This window comes from Pongo pygmaeus, chromosome 23 (assembly GCF_028885625.2).
Source record: "Pongo pygmaeus isolate AG05252 chromosome 23, NHGRI_mPonPyg2-v2.0_pri, whole genome shotgun sequence".
In the NCBI taxonomy this organism is placed as follows: domain Eukaryota; kingdom Metazoa; phylum Chordata; class Mammalia; order Primates; family Hominidae; genus Pongo; species Pongo pygmaeus.
Genome location: NC_085931.1, coordinates 49,478,572 through 49,492,611, shown reverse-complemented (window position 1 = coordinate 49,492,611; position 14,040 = coordinate 49,478,572). Strand labels below are relative to the sequence as shown.

At 42.7% G+C, this 14,040-nt stretch overlaps 1 protein-coding gene across 6 annotated transcripts in view; it reads left to right on the top strand.

The window, feature by feature from the left end:
• The window catches only part of DMC1 (DNA meiotic recombinase 1), a 53,132-nt gene extending 40,626 nt beyond the window's left edge, over nt 1-12,506 (top strand). For all 6 annotated transcript variants that reach the window (XM_054469549.2, XM_054469546.2, XM_054469548.2 and 3 more), the window contains 2 exons: nt 9,738-9,854; nt 11,370-12,506. In XM_054469549.2, coding sequence (XP_054325524.1) covers nt 9,738-9,854; nt 11,370-11,439 — 187 coding nt within the window. In that variant the 3' untranslated portion in view covers nt 11,440-12,506. The remainder of the gene's footprint in view (nt 1-9,737; nt 9,855-11,369) is intronic.
• Nucleotides 12,507-14,040: the final 1,534 nt, after the last annotated feature.

The following is a 14,040-nucleotide window of genomic DNA, read 5'->3' as shown; positions in this document are numbered from 1 at the left end:
GTATGAGTCCGCAAGTACACTGACAATAATTGGGGCTTATATCCCATGCATTATACTTGATTGCACATCTTATTAAAAAGGAATGAAATTATAGAGGCGAGGAGCTGCCATATGATATAGCAAGAGGAGTAGCTCCTAGATGAGGCTTACAGATACAGACTTTAGAACTGGAATGATCCAGTTGATGAAGAGTTGGAGATAAAAAGTCAAAGTATCAGTCCATAATGTCTCACACTGGGGCAAATAACAAGATGAACAACAAATAAGACCATGATGTTGCCACCTACTTCATTTGCGTATTTGTTTTGGGAAAACAAAAAGTCACCGTAGAACATTTGCAGTCTTGTAAATGTACAGTCAGTTTATTCTCTAAGGATGTCACCTTCTTTTTGTTTGTTTGTTGTCGCCCAGGCTGGAGTGCAATGGCACGATCTTGGCTCACTGCAACCTCTGCCTCCCAGGTTCAAGAGATTCTCCTGCCTCAGCCTCCTGAGTAACTGGGATTACAGGAGCATGCCACCACACCTGGCTAATTTTTGTGTTTTTAGTAGAGACAGGGTTTCACCATGTTGGCCAGGCTGGTCTTGAACCCCTGACCTGGGGCGATCCACCCGCCTCAGCCTCCCAAAGTGCTGGGATTACAGGTGTGAGCCACCACACCCGTCCTAAGGATGTCACCTTCTGATCCAACATCATTAGCGTAAATTAAGAGGCAATATGATTAGAGAAAAAACATTAAACCAGGGTCACTAGCGTAGTGACCTTGTACAAGTGATTTAAACTATTTGAACTTCATTTTCCTCCCTCTCAAAATTAATTTATGTTTATTGATTACTTACCATGTGGCAGGTGCTTTTATGCATCATCTTTTCTAATTCTCATGTGACCCCTATGTAACTCACAGCCTCCTTGGAACTCCCTGTTGTTTTTGTGAAGCCAATCTCAGTATGTTGTTGAATCCCTCCCCATCTCACCTCCCCCCGCAAAAAAGAACCCAGAATTCTATCTTTAAAATGTTGAAAAAAGTATATATTTTTCTGTATATTTTGGGAGAAGACAGAGGGGAGAATTACTTAACAAAACTTCTTAAACATACCCTTTTATTTTAACCACCTCTTCTCTTTCCTCAGAATTCTTCTCCTTTGGTAGTACTCCCCTTTCCCCCATCTTCCCAAAATCTCAAAGCCTCCCCTGCCAGGCATGGCTCACAACTGTAATCCCAGCAGTTTGGGAGGCTGAGGCAGGTGGATCACCTGAGGTCAGGAGTTCGAGACCAGCCTGGCCAACATGGCAAAACTGCATCTTTATTAAAAATACAAAAATTAGCCAGGTGTGGTGGCAGATTCCTGTAATCCCAGCTACTTGGGAGGCTGAGGCAGGGAGAATTGCTTGAACCCAGGAGGCGGAGGTTGCAGTGAGCCGAGATCATGCCACTGCACTCCAGCCTGGGCGACAGAGCAAGACTCCATCTCCAAAAAAGCCTCCTCATTCTTGGGCAAGTTCAATCTTTCTCTCCTCAATGGACCACTTCTCGAAAATGCCATCTGTAATCTCACTCCTTAGCAAGTAAAAAGCACCAGGAGTATTTATTGTCCCTTAAGCTTGCCCTTGCCCATGCCCCTCAAGATCCACACTCTAACCAGTATTTAAGGTAGGCATGATGATTATTCCTAATTTATAAAGGTGGAAACAGAGGCTCAGAATACTTAGTGTTTGCCCAATTCCAGAATTTAAAAATGTGGGAGCCAGGATTTGAACCCAGGTATCTTTGACGACAAAGTTAATGCTACTTGAACCTCACTGTACCATCCTTCCCATTCTATACCATAACTCTATATATGTTTCATGACCCCAGCATTCTAATTTGACATTGCCAGTTCAGGCTGTTTTGGGTCTTACCCTCAACAATATAATATGCCATATCCTGTTCAACCAGAGGGGGAGAAGTGAAATATTCTCATCCCCTCTTTACTACTAATATCTACCCCCATCTCTTCCTCCTCGCCATACTCCCCAGTTCCCTGACAAAAGGAAGAAAGAAGAGAAGAAAATATAAAAGAAGAAGAAATAAGACGATAGGCTCAAGGAGGGTTATGGGTGGTTTTCTGAAGCTGTTTTTACTTGGTCAGAAATAGAAGAAAATTGGCCCGGTGCAGTGGCTCACGCCTGTAATCCCAGTACTTTGGGAGGCCGAGGCAGGTGGATCATGAGGTCAGGAGTTCAAGACAAGCCTGGCCAAGATGGTGAAACCCCATCTCTACTAAAAATACAAAAATTAGCAGGGCATGGTGGCACACGCCTGTAGTCCCAGCTACTTGGGTGGCTGAGGCAGGAGAATCGCTTGAACCCGGGAGGCGGAGGTTGTAGTGAGCCGAGATGATGCCATTGCACTCCAGCCTGGGCGATAAGAGTGAAACTCCGTGAAAAAAAAAAAAAAAGAAGAAGAAATAGTAGAAAATTAAAGCCCTCTAAAAGAATGTGGAACGCTATTACACCTTCTTGTACTTCACCTCAAGACTTGGTTATAACTGCTGTAATAGTCAGGAAGTTCAAAGAAACTTTAAGAAAAGTTTCCTGGTCTACTTTTCACTGACAGAGTGACTGTTTTAGCTGAATTGTTTAGTTAAATAATAGTTATCCTATGTATTATTTTAGTTTAGTTTAGTTTTTGAGACAGGGTCTCTGTTGCCCAGGCTGGAGTGCAGTGGCATGATCTTAGCTCACTGCAGCCTTGGCCTCCCAGGCTCAAGTGATCCTCCCACCTCAGTCTCCAAGGCAGCACAGAACCAGGCACATGCCACCACACCGGGCTAATTTTTTGTATTTTTTTTGTACAGACAGGGTTTCACCCTGTTGCCAGCCTAGTCTCATACTCATGGGCCTCCAAGGGATCAAACAAGCGATCTGCCCACCTTGGCCTCCCAATGTGCTGGGATTACAAGCGTAAACCACTGTGCCCAGCCAATAATTATCCTTTATCAAGGATCTCTTATGTGCCAAGATTGCCGTAAGGATAGAACAAATGTATGTAAGTGAACAGGTACAGTTCCTGGCACATAGGAGCCTTGTATGTATAATATTCGAGATTCAGGCCAGGCGCAGTGGCTCACACCTGTAATCCCACACTTTGGGAGGCCAAGGCGGGCAGATCATTTAAGGTCAGGAGTTTGAGACCATCCTGGCTAACATGATGAAACTCCGTATCTCCTAAAAGTACAAAAAAATTAGCTGAGTGTGATGGCGCACACCTGCAATCCCAGCTACTCGGGAGGCTGAGGCAGGAGAATTGCTTGAGCCTGGGTGGTGGAGGTTGCGATGAGCCAAGATCATGCCACTGCACTCTAGCTTGGGTGACAGAGTGAGATTCTGTCTCAAAAAAAAAAAAAAATGATTCCATATATCTTGAATCCTCACAATGCCCTAAGAAATAAAGTCTTTTTATTCCCATTTTATAGTGAAAGAAACTGAGGTTCATAAAGGTACCCCAAGGTAATATAGGTAATAAATGTTTAAGTCAGGATTAGGAAAGCAGGTAAATAATTGCAGTCACTGGAGTTATGCCTTACCTGAATTATTGCATTTTATTTTACAACTATTAAGTACAGTTATTATCTCCCATTAAAAATGAAGAAGTAAGGCCGGGCATGGTGGCTCACACCTGTAATCCCAGCACTTTGGGAGGCTGAGGCAGGTGGATCACCTGAGGTCAGGAGTTCGAGACCAGCCTGACTAACATGGCAAAACCCCGTCTCTACTAAATATACAAAAATTATCTGGTATGGTGATGGGTGCCTATAATCCCAGCTACTTGGGAGGCTGACGCAGGGAGAATTGCTTGAACCCGGGAAGCAGAGGTTGCAGTGAGCCAAGATTGTGCCATTGCACTCCAGCCTGGGTGACAAAGCAAGACTCTGTCTCAAAAAAAAGGAGAAAAAGGAGGTCCAGTGCAGTGGCTCACACCTGTAATCCCAACACTTTGGGAGGCCGAGGTGGGCGGATCACTTGAGGTCAGGAGTTCAAGACCAGCCTGGCCAACCAACATGGTGAATCTCTGTCTCTACTGAAAATATAAAAATTAGCCGGGTGTGGTGGTGGGTGCCTGTAGTCCTAGCTACTCCAGAGGCTGAGGCAGGAGAATCGCTTGAACTTGGGAGGCGGAGGCTGCAGTGAGCTGAGATCCTGGCACTGAACTCTAGCCTGGGTGGCAGAGAAAGATGCCGTCTAAAAAAAAATACAAGAAGAAAGAGAGATTTAGAATGGTTAAACAATTTTCTTCAAGTCATATGGCTAAAAAGCCAGAATTTGAACTCAAGTCTAACTCCGTAGCTCATACAACACACAGTATATCAGGACTGCTTCTGCCTGGGGAACGGCTGGTATGCTGTCACCCGAGAGGTTTTGCAGGGATGTATCCATTTATCCAGTGAATTGACCATAGTCCAGAGCCCTCAGCCTTGCAGGCAGAGATTTGATTTGGTCAGCTTACTAAGAACCAATCTGTTTCTTGGGGCCAGACACACATTAATCAAGCTCATGAGACTGAATGAAGAACCAGAGGGCCAGTTTATTGATAACAAAAATGTAGCTACACTTGAGATTCATGTGACCAGCACATTCTCTCCCTGTAAGTAGACCTCAATAGGAATCCAATTTTAATCTGAAATTATTTACTAGATATGGAATCCAAGCAAAGGGAAAAATTTGATGACTTAGAAGAATGTCTGCCACATAGCAAGGACTCAGTAAATCTTAGTTATTATTATTATTATTAATACCCATGTACACCAGAGAAGGGGTTATGAATTTCCCAGACTTACACAAAAATTTTTGTATGTGTGTATATGTGCCCTTTTTTTTGGTGGGGGGGGATGTTTTTATTACATTATCAAAGTGTTAGTGACCTACAAGCAAGGTTAAGAGCCATAAATTTGGCCAGGAGTGGTGGCTCACGCCTGTAATCCCAGCACTTTGGGAGACTGAGGTGGGCGGATCATGAGGTCAGGAGTTCGAGACCAGCCTGACTAACATGGTGAAACCCTGTCTCTACTAAAAATACAAAAATTAGCCGGGCGTGGTGGCATGCACCTGTAATCTACTACTAGCTAGTCAGGAGGCTAAGCTAGGAGAATCGCTTGAACCCGGGAGGTGGAGATTGCAGTGAGCTGCGATCACGGCACTGCACTCCAGCCTGGGCAACACAGCAAGACTCCATCTCAAAAAAAAAAATCCATAAATTTACACAAAATCCTGAACACCTTAGTGGAACAAACAAAATTTGTTTGTTTTCCTTTCTTTTAAACCCATGGATTATATCGAACAAACAAAATTTGAATTGGCTTGATATTCTCCTGGAGCTAAGGCTGCTATGTCACAGCCTATTTTGATATAACTTCTTAGTTTATGAATCATTTGTTAGACTTTTTTATCCCCATAATATCTTTTTCTTTTTTTTCTTTTATTTTATGTATTTTATTTTATTTTTGAGACAAGGTCTTGCTCTGTCACCCAGGCTGGAGTGACTAGAGTGCAGTGGCACAATGACCACTCACCACAGCCTCAACTTCCTGGACTTGAGAGATCTTCCTGTGTCAGCCCCCTGAGTAGCCAGGACTCCAGGCATGCACCACCATGCCCAGCTAATTGTTGTATTTTTGTAGAGATGGGGTTTTACCATGTTGTCCAGACTGGTCTCGAACTCCTGGGCTCAAGGGATCCACCTGCCGCAGCCTCCCAAAGGGCTGGGATTACAGGTGTGAGCCACTGTGCCTAGCCTCATTCCTATATGTTTTCTTTGCCCTTTTGCAAATGCTATAATTTATTTCCCCATTTGGGTGATTCAAAATCATCTCCTTTTGGAAATAATGTTCTTAACATTCAGGCTCTTCACCTATAGTAATGACAAGCAATTGTCTCTATTCTTTTTTGCACATCGGGTACCACACTAGTAACAGCAAACAATAGTTTGCTAAGAAAAAAAATCATGGCTATACATCTAGAAGCTCTAGCTTCCCAGTCTTGTTTAGGTTATCTATGATGGCATGGGAGGCATGATGCTTCAACTGGGGGAATCTATCTTCTTTTATATTTGCCTCTGTCAGAACACTCTTCAAAAGTTCCCTGAATTACAGTTTTGAAGATATGACATAAGAAGGACCTAGACCAGGGAGTCCCAAATTGTCATCTCTGTATTCATTCCGCAATATTTATGAAGTACCCTGTATATTATAGGCACTTTTCCAGGCACTGGAGTTTCAAAGATGAACAGATATTTAGAGTATAGTTGGGGAATAAGGCCCATACATTTAAAATTACCATGTAGTGTGCTTTATTTATTTATTTATTTAGAGATGTAGTCTCGCTCTTGTTGCCCAGGCTGTAGTGCAATGGCGTGATCTTGGCTCACCACAACCTCCGCCTCCCGGGTTCAAGTGATTCTCCTGCCTCAGCGTCCTGAGTAGCTGGGATTACGGGCATGTGCCACCACACCCGGCTAATTTTGTATTTTTAGTAGAGATGGGGTTTCTCCATGTTGGTCAGGCTGATCTTGAACTCCCGACCTCAGGTGATCCGCCCACCTCAGCCTCCCAAAGTGCTACTGCGCCCGCCCGTAGTGTGCTTTAATAAAAGAATACAAACTGTTGGAAAGCACAGACGGGGCCAGTTTCTACTGTTTCAGGGAGCCAGGCAAGGGTTCCTAGAAGGGAGGACACTTGAAGGCTGTGTAGGAGCTGAATGAGCAGACACGGTGGGGAAAGGAGCTTTCATTTCAGAGGGAATAATGGGTGCAAAGTCATCAAGGATAAGAAGACTTTCTGAAATCAGAAAAAAGGAAGTTTTAGAGGGAAGGAGAAAACATGAGTACAACTGTAGTTAAGTATATAGGTGGTGGATAGAAAGAAGAAGTTGAGGAAGTGTCCCCCTGAGAGCCCTTATTTTTTTTTATTAGTTTTATTTTATTTTATTTTATTTTTTTGAGACGGGATCTCGCTCTGTCGCCTGGGCTGGAGTGCGGTGGCGCGATCAGCTCACTGCAACCTCTGCCTCCTGGGTTCAAGCGATTCTTCTGCCTCAGCTTCCTGAGTAGCTGGGACTGCAGGTGCATGTCACCACACCCAGCTAATTTTTGTATTTTTAGTAGAGACAAGGTTTCACCATATTGGCTAGGCTGGTCTCAAACTCCTGACCTTGTGATCTGCCTGCCTCAGCCTCCCAAAGTGCTGGGATTACAGGCATGAGCCACCGTGCCCGGCCGAGCCCTTATTTTCTTTATAAAGTAGCAGGCAATGTCATCCAAGGTGAGGGGATAAGAATGGAAAAGGGGGCTTAAGGAGACTACTGAAGGTTAGGCAGTAAAGCCAACCATGCTCACACAGGAGAATGAGCAGCATTGAGACACTAGCTGGGAGAAGCAGTAGCATTGTGTTAAGACTTCTCTCTGCCCATTAAGCTAACCTTGACTATCCGTTCTTAGCTCCTTTTGATAGAAATTTCCAACTGGTCTCAATTTTATTTTTTCTTAACTTTTGTGAAAACACCAATCTTTTTGCAGTCCAATATTCCCCTTGGAATTGTTGTAGCATAAATATCTTAAGCTGAAAAAACTTTTTTTTCCCTAAGACAGAGTCTCACTCTGTCACCCAGGCTAGAGGGCAGTGGCGCAATCTCAGCTCACTGCAGCCTCCGCCTTCCGAGTTCAAGCGATTCTCCTGCCTCAGCCTCCCATGTAGCTGAAAAAACAATTTTGAACACCCACTGTGTGCCTGGTTGTGCAGAACTAAACACAATATAATCTGCCCTTAAGGAGCTTAGTGATAGAGAATAAGAGAGGAATTGAAAAGGAATACAATAAGTAAATAAATAATAGTACTAAAGGCAGAACATGAAAAGTACGTTACAGAAGCATAAATACAGTGTTTGCAGGCTTGGAGTTCATAGCCCAGTTGAGAATATCCTCAGGGTCTCAAGCAGCCCATCTATATAGAACATAAGATTCTTTTAAAACCATGAAGAACCACCTGTAAGGTAGGGTGACCTGAAAAGTTAAGTGGCATTGATATGAAAGCATTATAGAGACAACGCACTTACCTAGCTATTTTATCCAACTGAGAAGGCTTTATAGCTTTACTACCCTGTCAGGTGCCCAGCAAAGCAACCCAGCTTTCTGACTTCTTAACTGCTGTTAGTCTCAACTGTCTGGCTACTACTTTCTTGATAGCGGTTCACTCCAAAACTAACTTTGTCCTTGTTCCTATGTTGGAGCTGCTGCATTATAGATATATAATATAATGTATTATATATTATATATTATATATAATCTATTATATAATGTATAATATATTATACATTATATATATAATTATATATATAATTTTTTAAAAAATGTTTTAAAGAGGGCCTCACTGTGGTGCCCAGGCTAGCCTCTGAATTCCTGGGCTCAAGTGATCCTCCTGCTTCAGCCTCTGAAGTAGCTGGGACTACAGATATGTGCCATAGTGCCCAGCTTCTACTGAATCTTAATCAATCCCATTCAGCACCAACCAGGGATCTTCTGGTCCTAACCTCTGAGCCATTTAATCAAGTAGCAGTTTATCTCAGCAAACTCCTTTACCAAAGAGCTTCTTATCCCGACCAACCTACAGTCTAAATATTTAACCTCATGCCAATCAGCTACATCCTTGCTACACCAAGCCTGAAGCTTAGAGTAACCAGAATCATGAACACTTTCATGGAGCAAGCACAACTTGAATTGACTTGTAACTATATTCTTCCAGAACTGAAGCTATTATGCTATATCATAGTTTATTTTGATCAAGTATAACCTTTAGTTTGTGCTGTTTCCTTATTGATGATTTCTAAGCCCACATTTTCTTTCTAGTTTTTTTTTTTTTTTTTTTGAGAAGGAGTCTTATTCTGTTGCCCAGGCTGGAATGCAGTGGCTGATCTCAGCTAACTGCAGCCTCTACCTCTTGGGTTCAAGCAATTCTCCTGCCTCAGCCTCCCGAGTAGCTGGGATTACAAGCGTCAGGCGCACGCCACCACACCTGGCTAATTTTTGTATTTTTAGTAGAGATGGGGTTTTGCCATGTTGGCCAGGCTAGTCTCGAACTTCTGACCTCAGTGATCCACCCACCTCGACCTCCCAAAGTGCTGGGATTACAGGCACGAGCCACCGAGCCCAGCCAGTAATCTCATTTTTTAAAGTCAGGCTGGGTGCAGTGGCTCGTGCTTGTAACCCCAACACATTGGGAGGCCAAGGCAGGCAGATCATGAGGTCAGGAGTTCCAGACCAGCCTGGCCAACACAGTGAAACCTCATCTCTACTAAAAATACAAAAAATTAGCTGGGCGTGGTGGTGGGCGCCTGTCATCCCAGCTACCTGGGAGGCTGAGGCAGGAGAATTGCTTGAACCCAGGAGGTGGAGGTTGCAGTGAGTGAGATCACACCACTGCACTCTAGCCTGGGCGACACAGCTAGACTCCATCTCAAAAAAAAAAAAAAAAAAGTCAAACAACATATAAACTATTTATCATAGGAATCTCAAAAGCCTAGACTAGATGGGGTATATAGCAGCTCCAAAACTCACCCCACTCCATAGTTTATGACCAAGCCTCTGTTTGTTTAGAATATATACTTATTCCAACTCCTGACATCCACCACAGAAAGATTGCTTTGTAATTGCAGATATTGCCATATATAGTCCATATGATGAAACCTGAAAGGGTATTTTATTAATTCAGCTTTCAGGCAGATCCCAAAAAACCCATTGGGGGACACATTCTGGCTCATGCTTCAACAACAAGAATAAGCTTGCGAAAGGGAAGAGGAGAGCTCAGAATTGCCAAGATTTATGACAGGTAAATTTTTTTTATTCTTTGTGTGTGTGTGTGTGTGTGTGTGTGTGCGCGTATGTGTAGAGACGGGGTTTTGCCATGTTGCCCAAGCTGATCTCAACCTCCTAGGCTCAAGCAATCCTCCCTCCTTGGGCTCCCAAAGTGCTGGGACTATAGGTGTGAGCCACCGCAAGGCTGTAATTATTACTGCCAGATGCTGTGTGTTTGAATTTCCTTCTAAAAAATTATTCAATTTATTGGGAAGTCCCTACTGTGTACTAGGTACTAGGGATTGAGGGATTCTATTGACACATAGACTTGGTCCCTGACCTTTCAAAGCATACACCTAGATAATGAAATCATCAATTCCAATTAAATTGTGTTAAGTGCAAGGTAAGTATCAAGTATGGGAACATATCCTCCTTTCTTTTTGCCAGGTTAACTCTATTTGTTTTTCAGGTTTCAGTTTAAACATCACTTTCTCAGGGAACCTTTCCCTAACCCTTACAGTCTAGGCTACTCAGTATATTATACCCTATATTCTTTCTCAGCACTTTATGTGTTTAATTAAGAATTACAGATTTTGGCCGGGCACAGTGGCTCACACCTGTAATCCTAGCACTTTTGGGAGGCTAAGGTGGGCGGATCACCTGAGGCCAGGAGTTTGAGACTGGCCGAGATCGCGCCACTGCACTCCAGCCTGGGTGACAGAGCGAGACTCCGTCTCAAAAAAACACAAAGACAAAAAACAAAAAAGAATTGGATAACCTGGGAGGATGTGCTAAACAACCTATGTTTCCACGGAAGGTACTCAGTAATCTTTTAATTTATTTCAAAGTATTTTACAGTTTGCTCCTACATTAGTCTAGTCATGAGAAAGGTGCATACCCCTACAGAATCAGATAAACCGCTAAGGGGCTGCTATACAATGCCTGACACTATACTAAAAGAACATCCAGTTGGCCAGGCGCAGTGGCTCACGCCTGTAATCTCAGCACTTTGGGAGGCCGAGGCAGGCGGATCACCTGAGGTCAGGAGTTCAAGACCAGCCTGGCCAACATGGTGAAACCCCGTCTCTACTAAAAATACAAAAATTAGCCGGGCGTGGTGGCAGGCACCTGTAATCCCAGCTATTTGGGAGGCTGAGGCAGAAGAATTGCTTGAACCCAGGAGGCAGAGGTTGCAGTGAGACGAGATCTCACCATTGCACTCCAGCCTGGGGGACAAGAGCGAGACTTTGTCCAAAAAAAAAAAATTAAAATAAATAAATGAAAGAACATCCAGTTATCCTTTCACCTGTTTCCAAGTTTGGGGTAATTTTTCTTGACATTCAGAACTTTATATATAGAAGTTGCTCAATAAATTTTTTGTGAGGGTTAATAATACTTGTGGGTAAATTCTGTAGGCCACATTTGGTTGTACCAACTCTGAGATGTCTCTGGAGACTCAGACTGATGGGCGCATAATGCCTGTGACATGAATATAGTATTTATAGAAATAGAGCTTTTTATAAACTTCTGTTCCCTTGTATTCTGTTAGTCCTGAGATGCCTGAAAATGAAGCCACCTTCGCAATAACTGCTGGAGGAATTGGGGATGCCAAGGAGTAGGTGGTGAATTGATGCAAATTGCTTCTTAGTGCTTATTAGGAGCTGAAGAAATGGAAAAGCAGTCTCCAATTTCACATCTTGAAATAGAGGTTTTTTCCCACATGTTACTAAAGAAAAGTCGGCAAAAGAGATTTAAATCTTATATTTATCTTAAAAGTCCCTGATTTGTGATAACTATACATTGTATGTAAATTCAGGGATATGTATATGTATGTTTGTGTGTGTGTGTGTGTGTGTGTGTGTACCTGACATATATAGTAGATATACATACCTATTGAAATTCTCTCTCTCTGTGTATGTATATATACCTATGGAAAACTAGTTGTTGGGATAGGGATACGTGATTCCCTCCCTTTCACTTTTCAAAGTGAGCCACTAAACAGATAGAAAGTCTAAGAGTTCAGAAATGTCCCATTCTCCTAAGGACTTTCCCTTCACCATTTTTCTAGGGTACAGTGCCACTGACTTACAGAGCTGGATGTTTTTCCACAAGAGGATTTAAGGGAGGAATGTTTATAGGACACACACACAAAAGCTCTTTCTATTTATAATATCAAACTGCATATTCACCTTTATAGCAACAGAAAACAGACATTAAGTCAAATTTTAAATCACTGGACTTTGACAAGCAGAAATTACTTTTAAAAAAATGTATTTATGGCTGGGCGTAGTGGCTCACACCTGTAATCCCAGCATTTTGGGAGGCTGAGGCAGGTGGATCACTTGAGGTCAGGAGTTCAAGACCAGCCTGGCCAACATGGAGAAACCCCATCTCTACTAAAAATACAAAAATTAGCCAAGCGCAGTGGCATGTGCCTGTAATCCCAGCTACTCTGGAGGCTGAGGCAGGAGAATTGCTTGAACCCAGGAGGCAGAGATTGCGGTGAGCCAAGATGGCGCCACTGCACTCCAGCCTAGGTGACAGAGTGAGACTCCATCTCAAAAAAAAAAAACTTTTTAAAAATGTTAAAATTAATTTAAATGTAAAATTTCTGAATAGTAATCTTAGAAATGTGTAAAAGATATTATTTTGATTGTTAAACAAAAATAAAATCCTGTTTTCAAAATGCATGTATGGTGAAAATATGTAAAAATTAATATACTAATGACAATATACAATGAAGAGCTTTATAGACTTCAATCTTTATAGACTTTAATGTTACATCAACTTACATGAAAATTCCAAGGCTGGGCGTGGTGGCTCACACCTATAATCCCAGCTCTTTGGGAGGCCAAGGCAAGTGAATTGCTTGAGCCCAGGAGTTTGAAGACCAGCCTGGGCAATATGGCAAAACCCCATCTCTACAAAAAATACAAAAAAAATTTGCCAGGCATGGTGGTGTGTGCCTGAGGTCCCAGCTACTCAGGAAGCTGAAGTGGGAGGATCGCTGGAGCCCAGGAGGCAGAGGTTGCATTGAGCCAAGATAGAGCCACTACACTCCAGCCTGGGTCACAGAGTGAGACCCTGTCTCAAAAAAAAAAAAAAAGAAGGAAAGAGAAGAAAAGTCAAGTATTCGAAGTACCATTTGTTACAAAAGGTATTTGATTTTTCATGAAATTATTCACTCACTAATTATTATTAATGTTAAGCACTAAAGAATAAACAAGGAAAATGTGGTTCCTACACATAAAGAATGTGTACACTAGTTAAGAGAAAAGACTAATATTTAGGAAAACAAGAGAGCAAATGATTATATAATTAATTCATAAGCAGTGTAATCTTGGATTGACCCTTAAAGAAAAAGTAAAATTCTGCTGGGTGCGGTAGCTCACCGTAATCCCAGCACTTTGAGAGGCCGAAGTGGGTGGATCACTTGAGGTCAGGAATTCGAGACCAGCCTGGCCAACACAGTGAAACCCCATCTCTACTAAAAATATGAAATTAGCTGGGCACGGTGACACACATCTGTAATCCCAGCTACTCAGGAGGCTGAGGCAGGAAAATCTCATGAACCCGGGAGGCAGAGGTTGCAGTGAGCTGAGATCATGCCACTGCACTCCAGCCTGGGCGACAGAGCGAGACTCCGTCTCAAAAAAAAAAAAGTGAAATTCCGAAAATGGGAGGGGAAAGGTTAAGCTGAGAGACTGCAAAGGTATAGGAGCTGGGATATGGAAAGGAAACAAAGACTAACTCGGCAAGTAGAAACTGTTCACAATGCAGGATACTGGGAAATAGGAGCTTTTTTTCTTCCTTTTACCTTTTGAAAACCACAGAAGCTGCTTCCCTGAATAAGCAGAAATAAAGTCATCTAGGAGCAGATTTTCTGCATTCTGCAAAATCACTTAAATGGCTTATTTTCGTATGCAAATATAAAGGCACACTTTTGTCCTAGGGAAAGGAAGGCTTTGTTACTTGATTCATTGGGTATATTTTAAATTTTCTGTGTATTATGCTGTTTCAACTTTTTTGTTTTGTTTTGTTTTTTGTTTTGAGACAGAGTTTCACTCTTGTTGCCCAGGCTGGAGTGCAATGGCGCAGTCTCAGCTCACTGCAACCTCCTCTTCCTGGGTTCAAGCGATTCTCCTGCCTTACCCTCCTGAGTAGCTAGGATTACAGGCGCCTACCACAATGCTCGCTAATTTTTTGTATTTTCAGTAGAG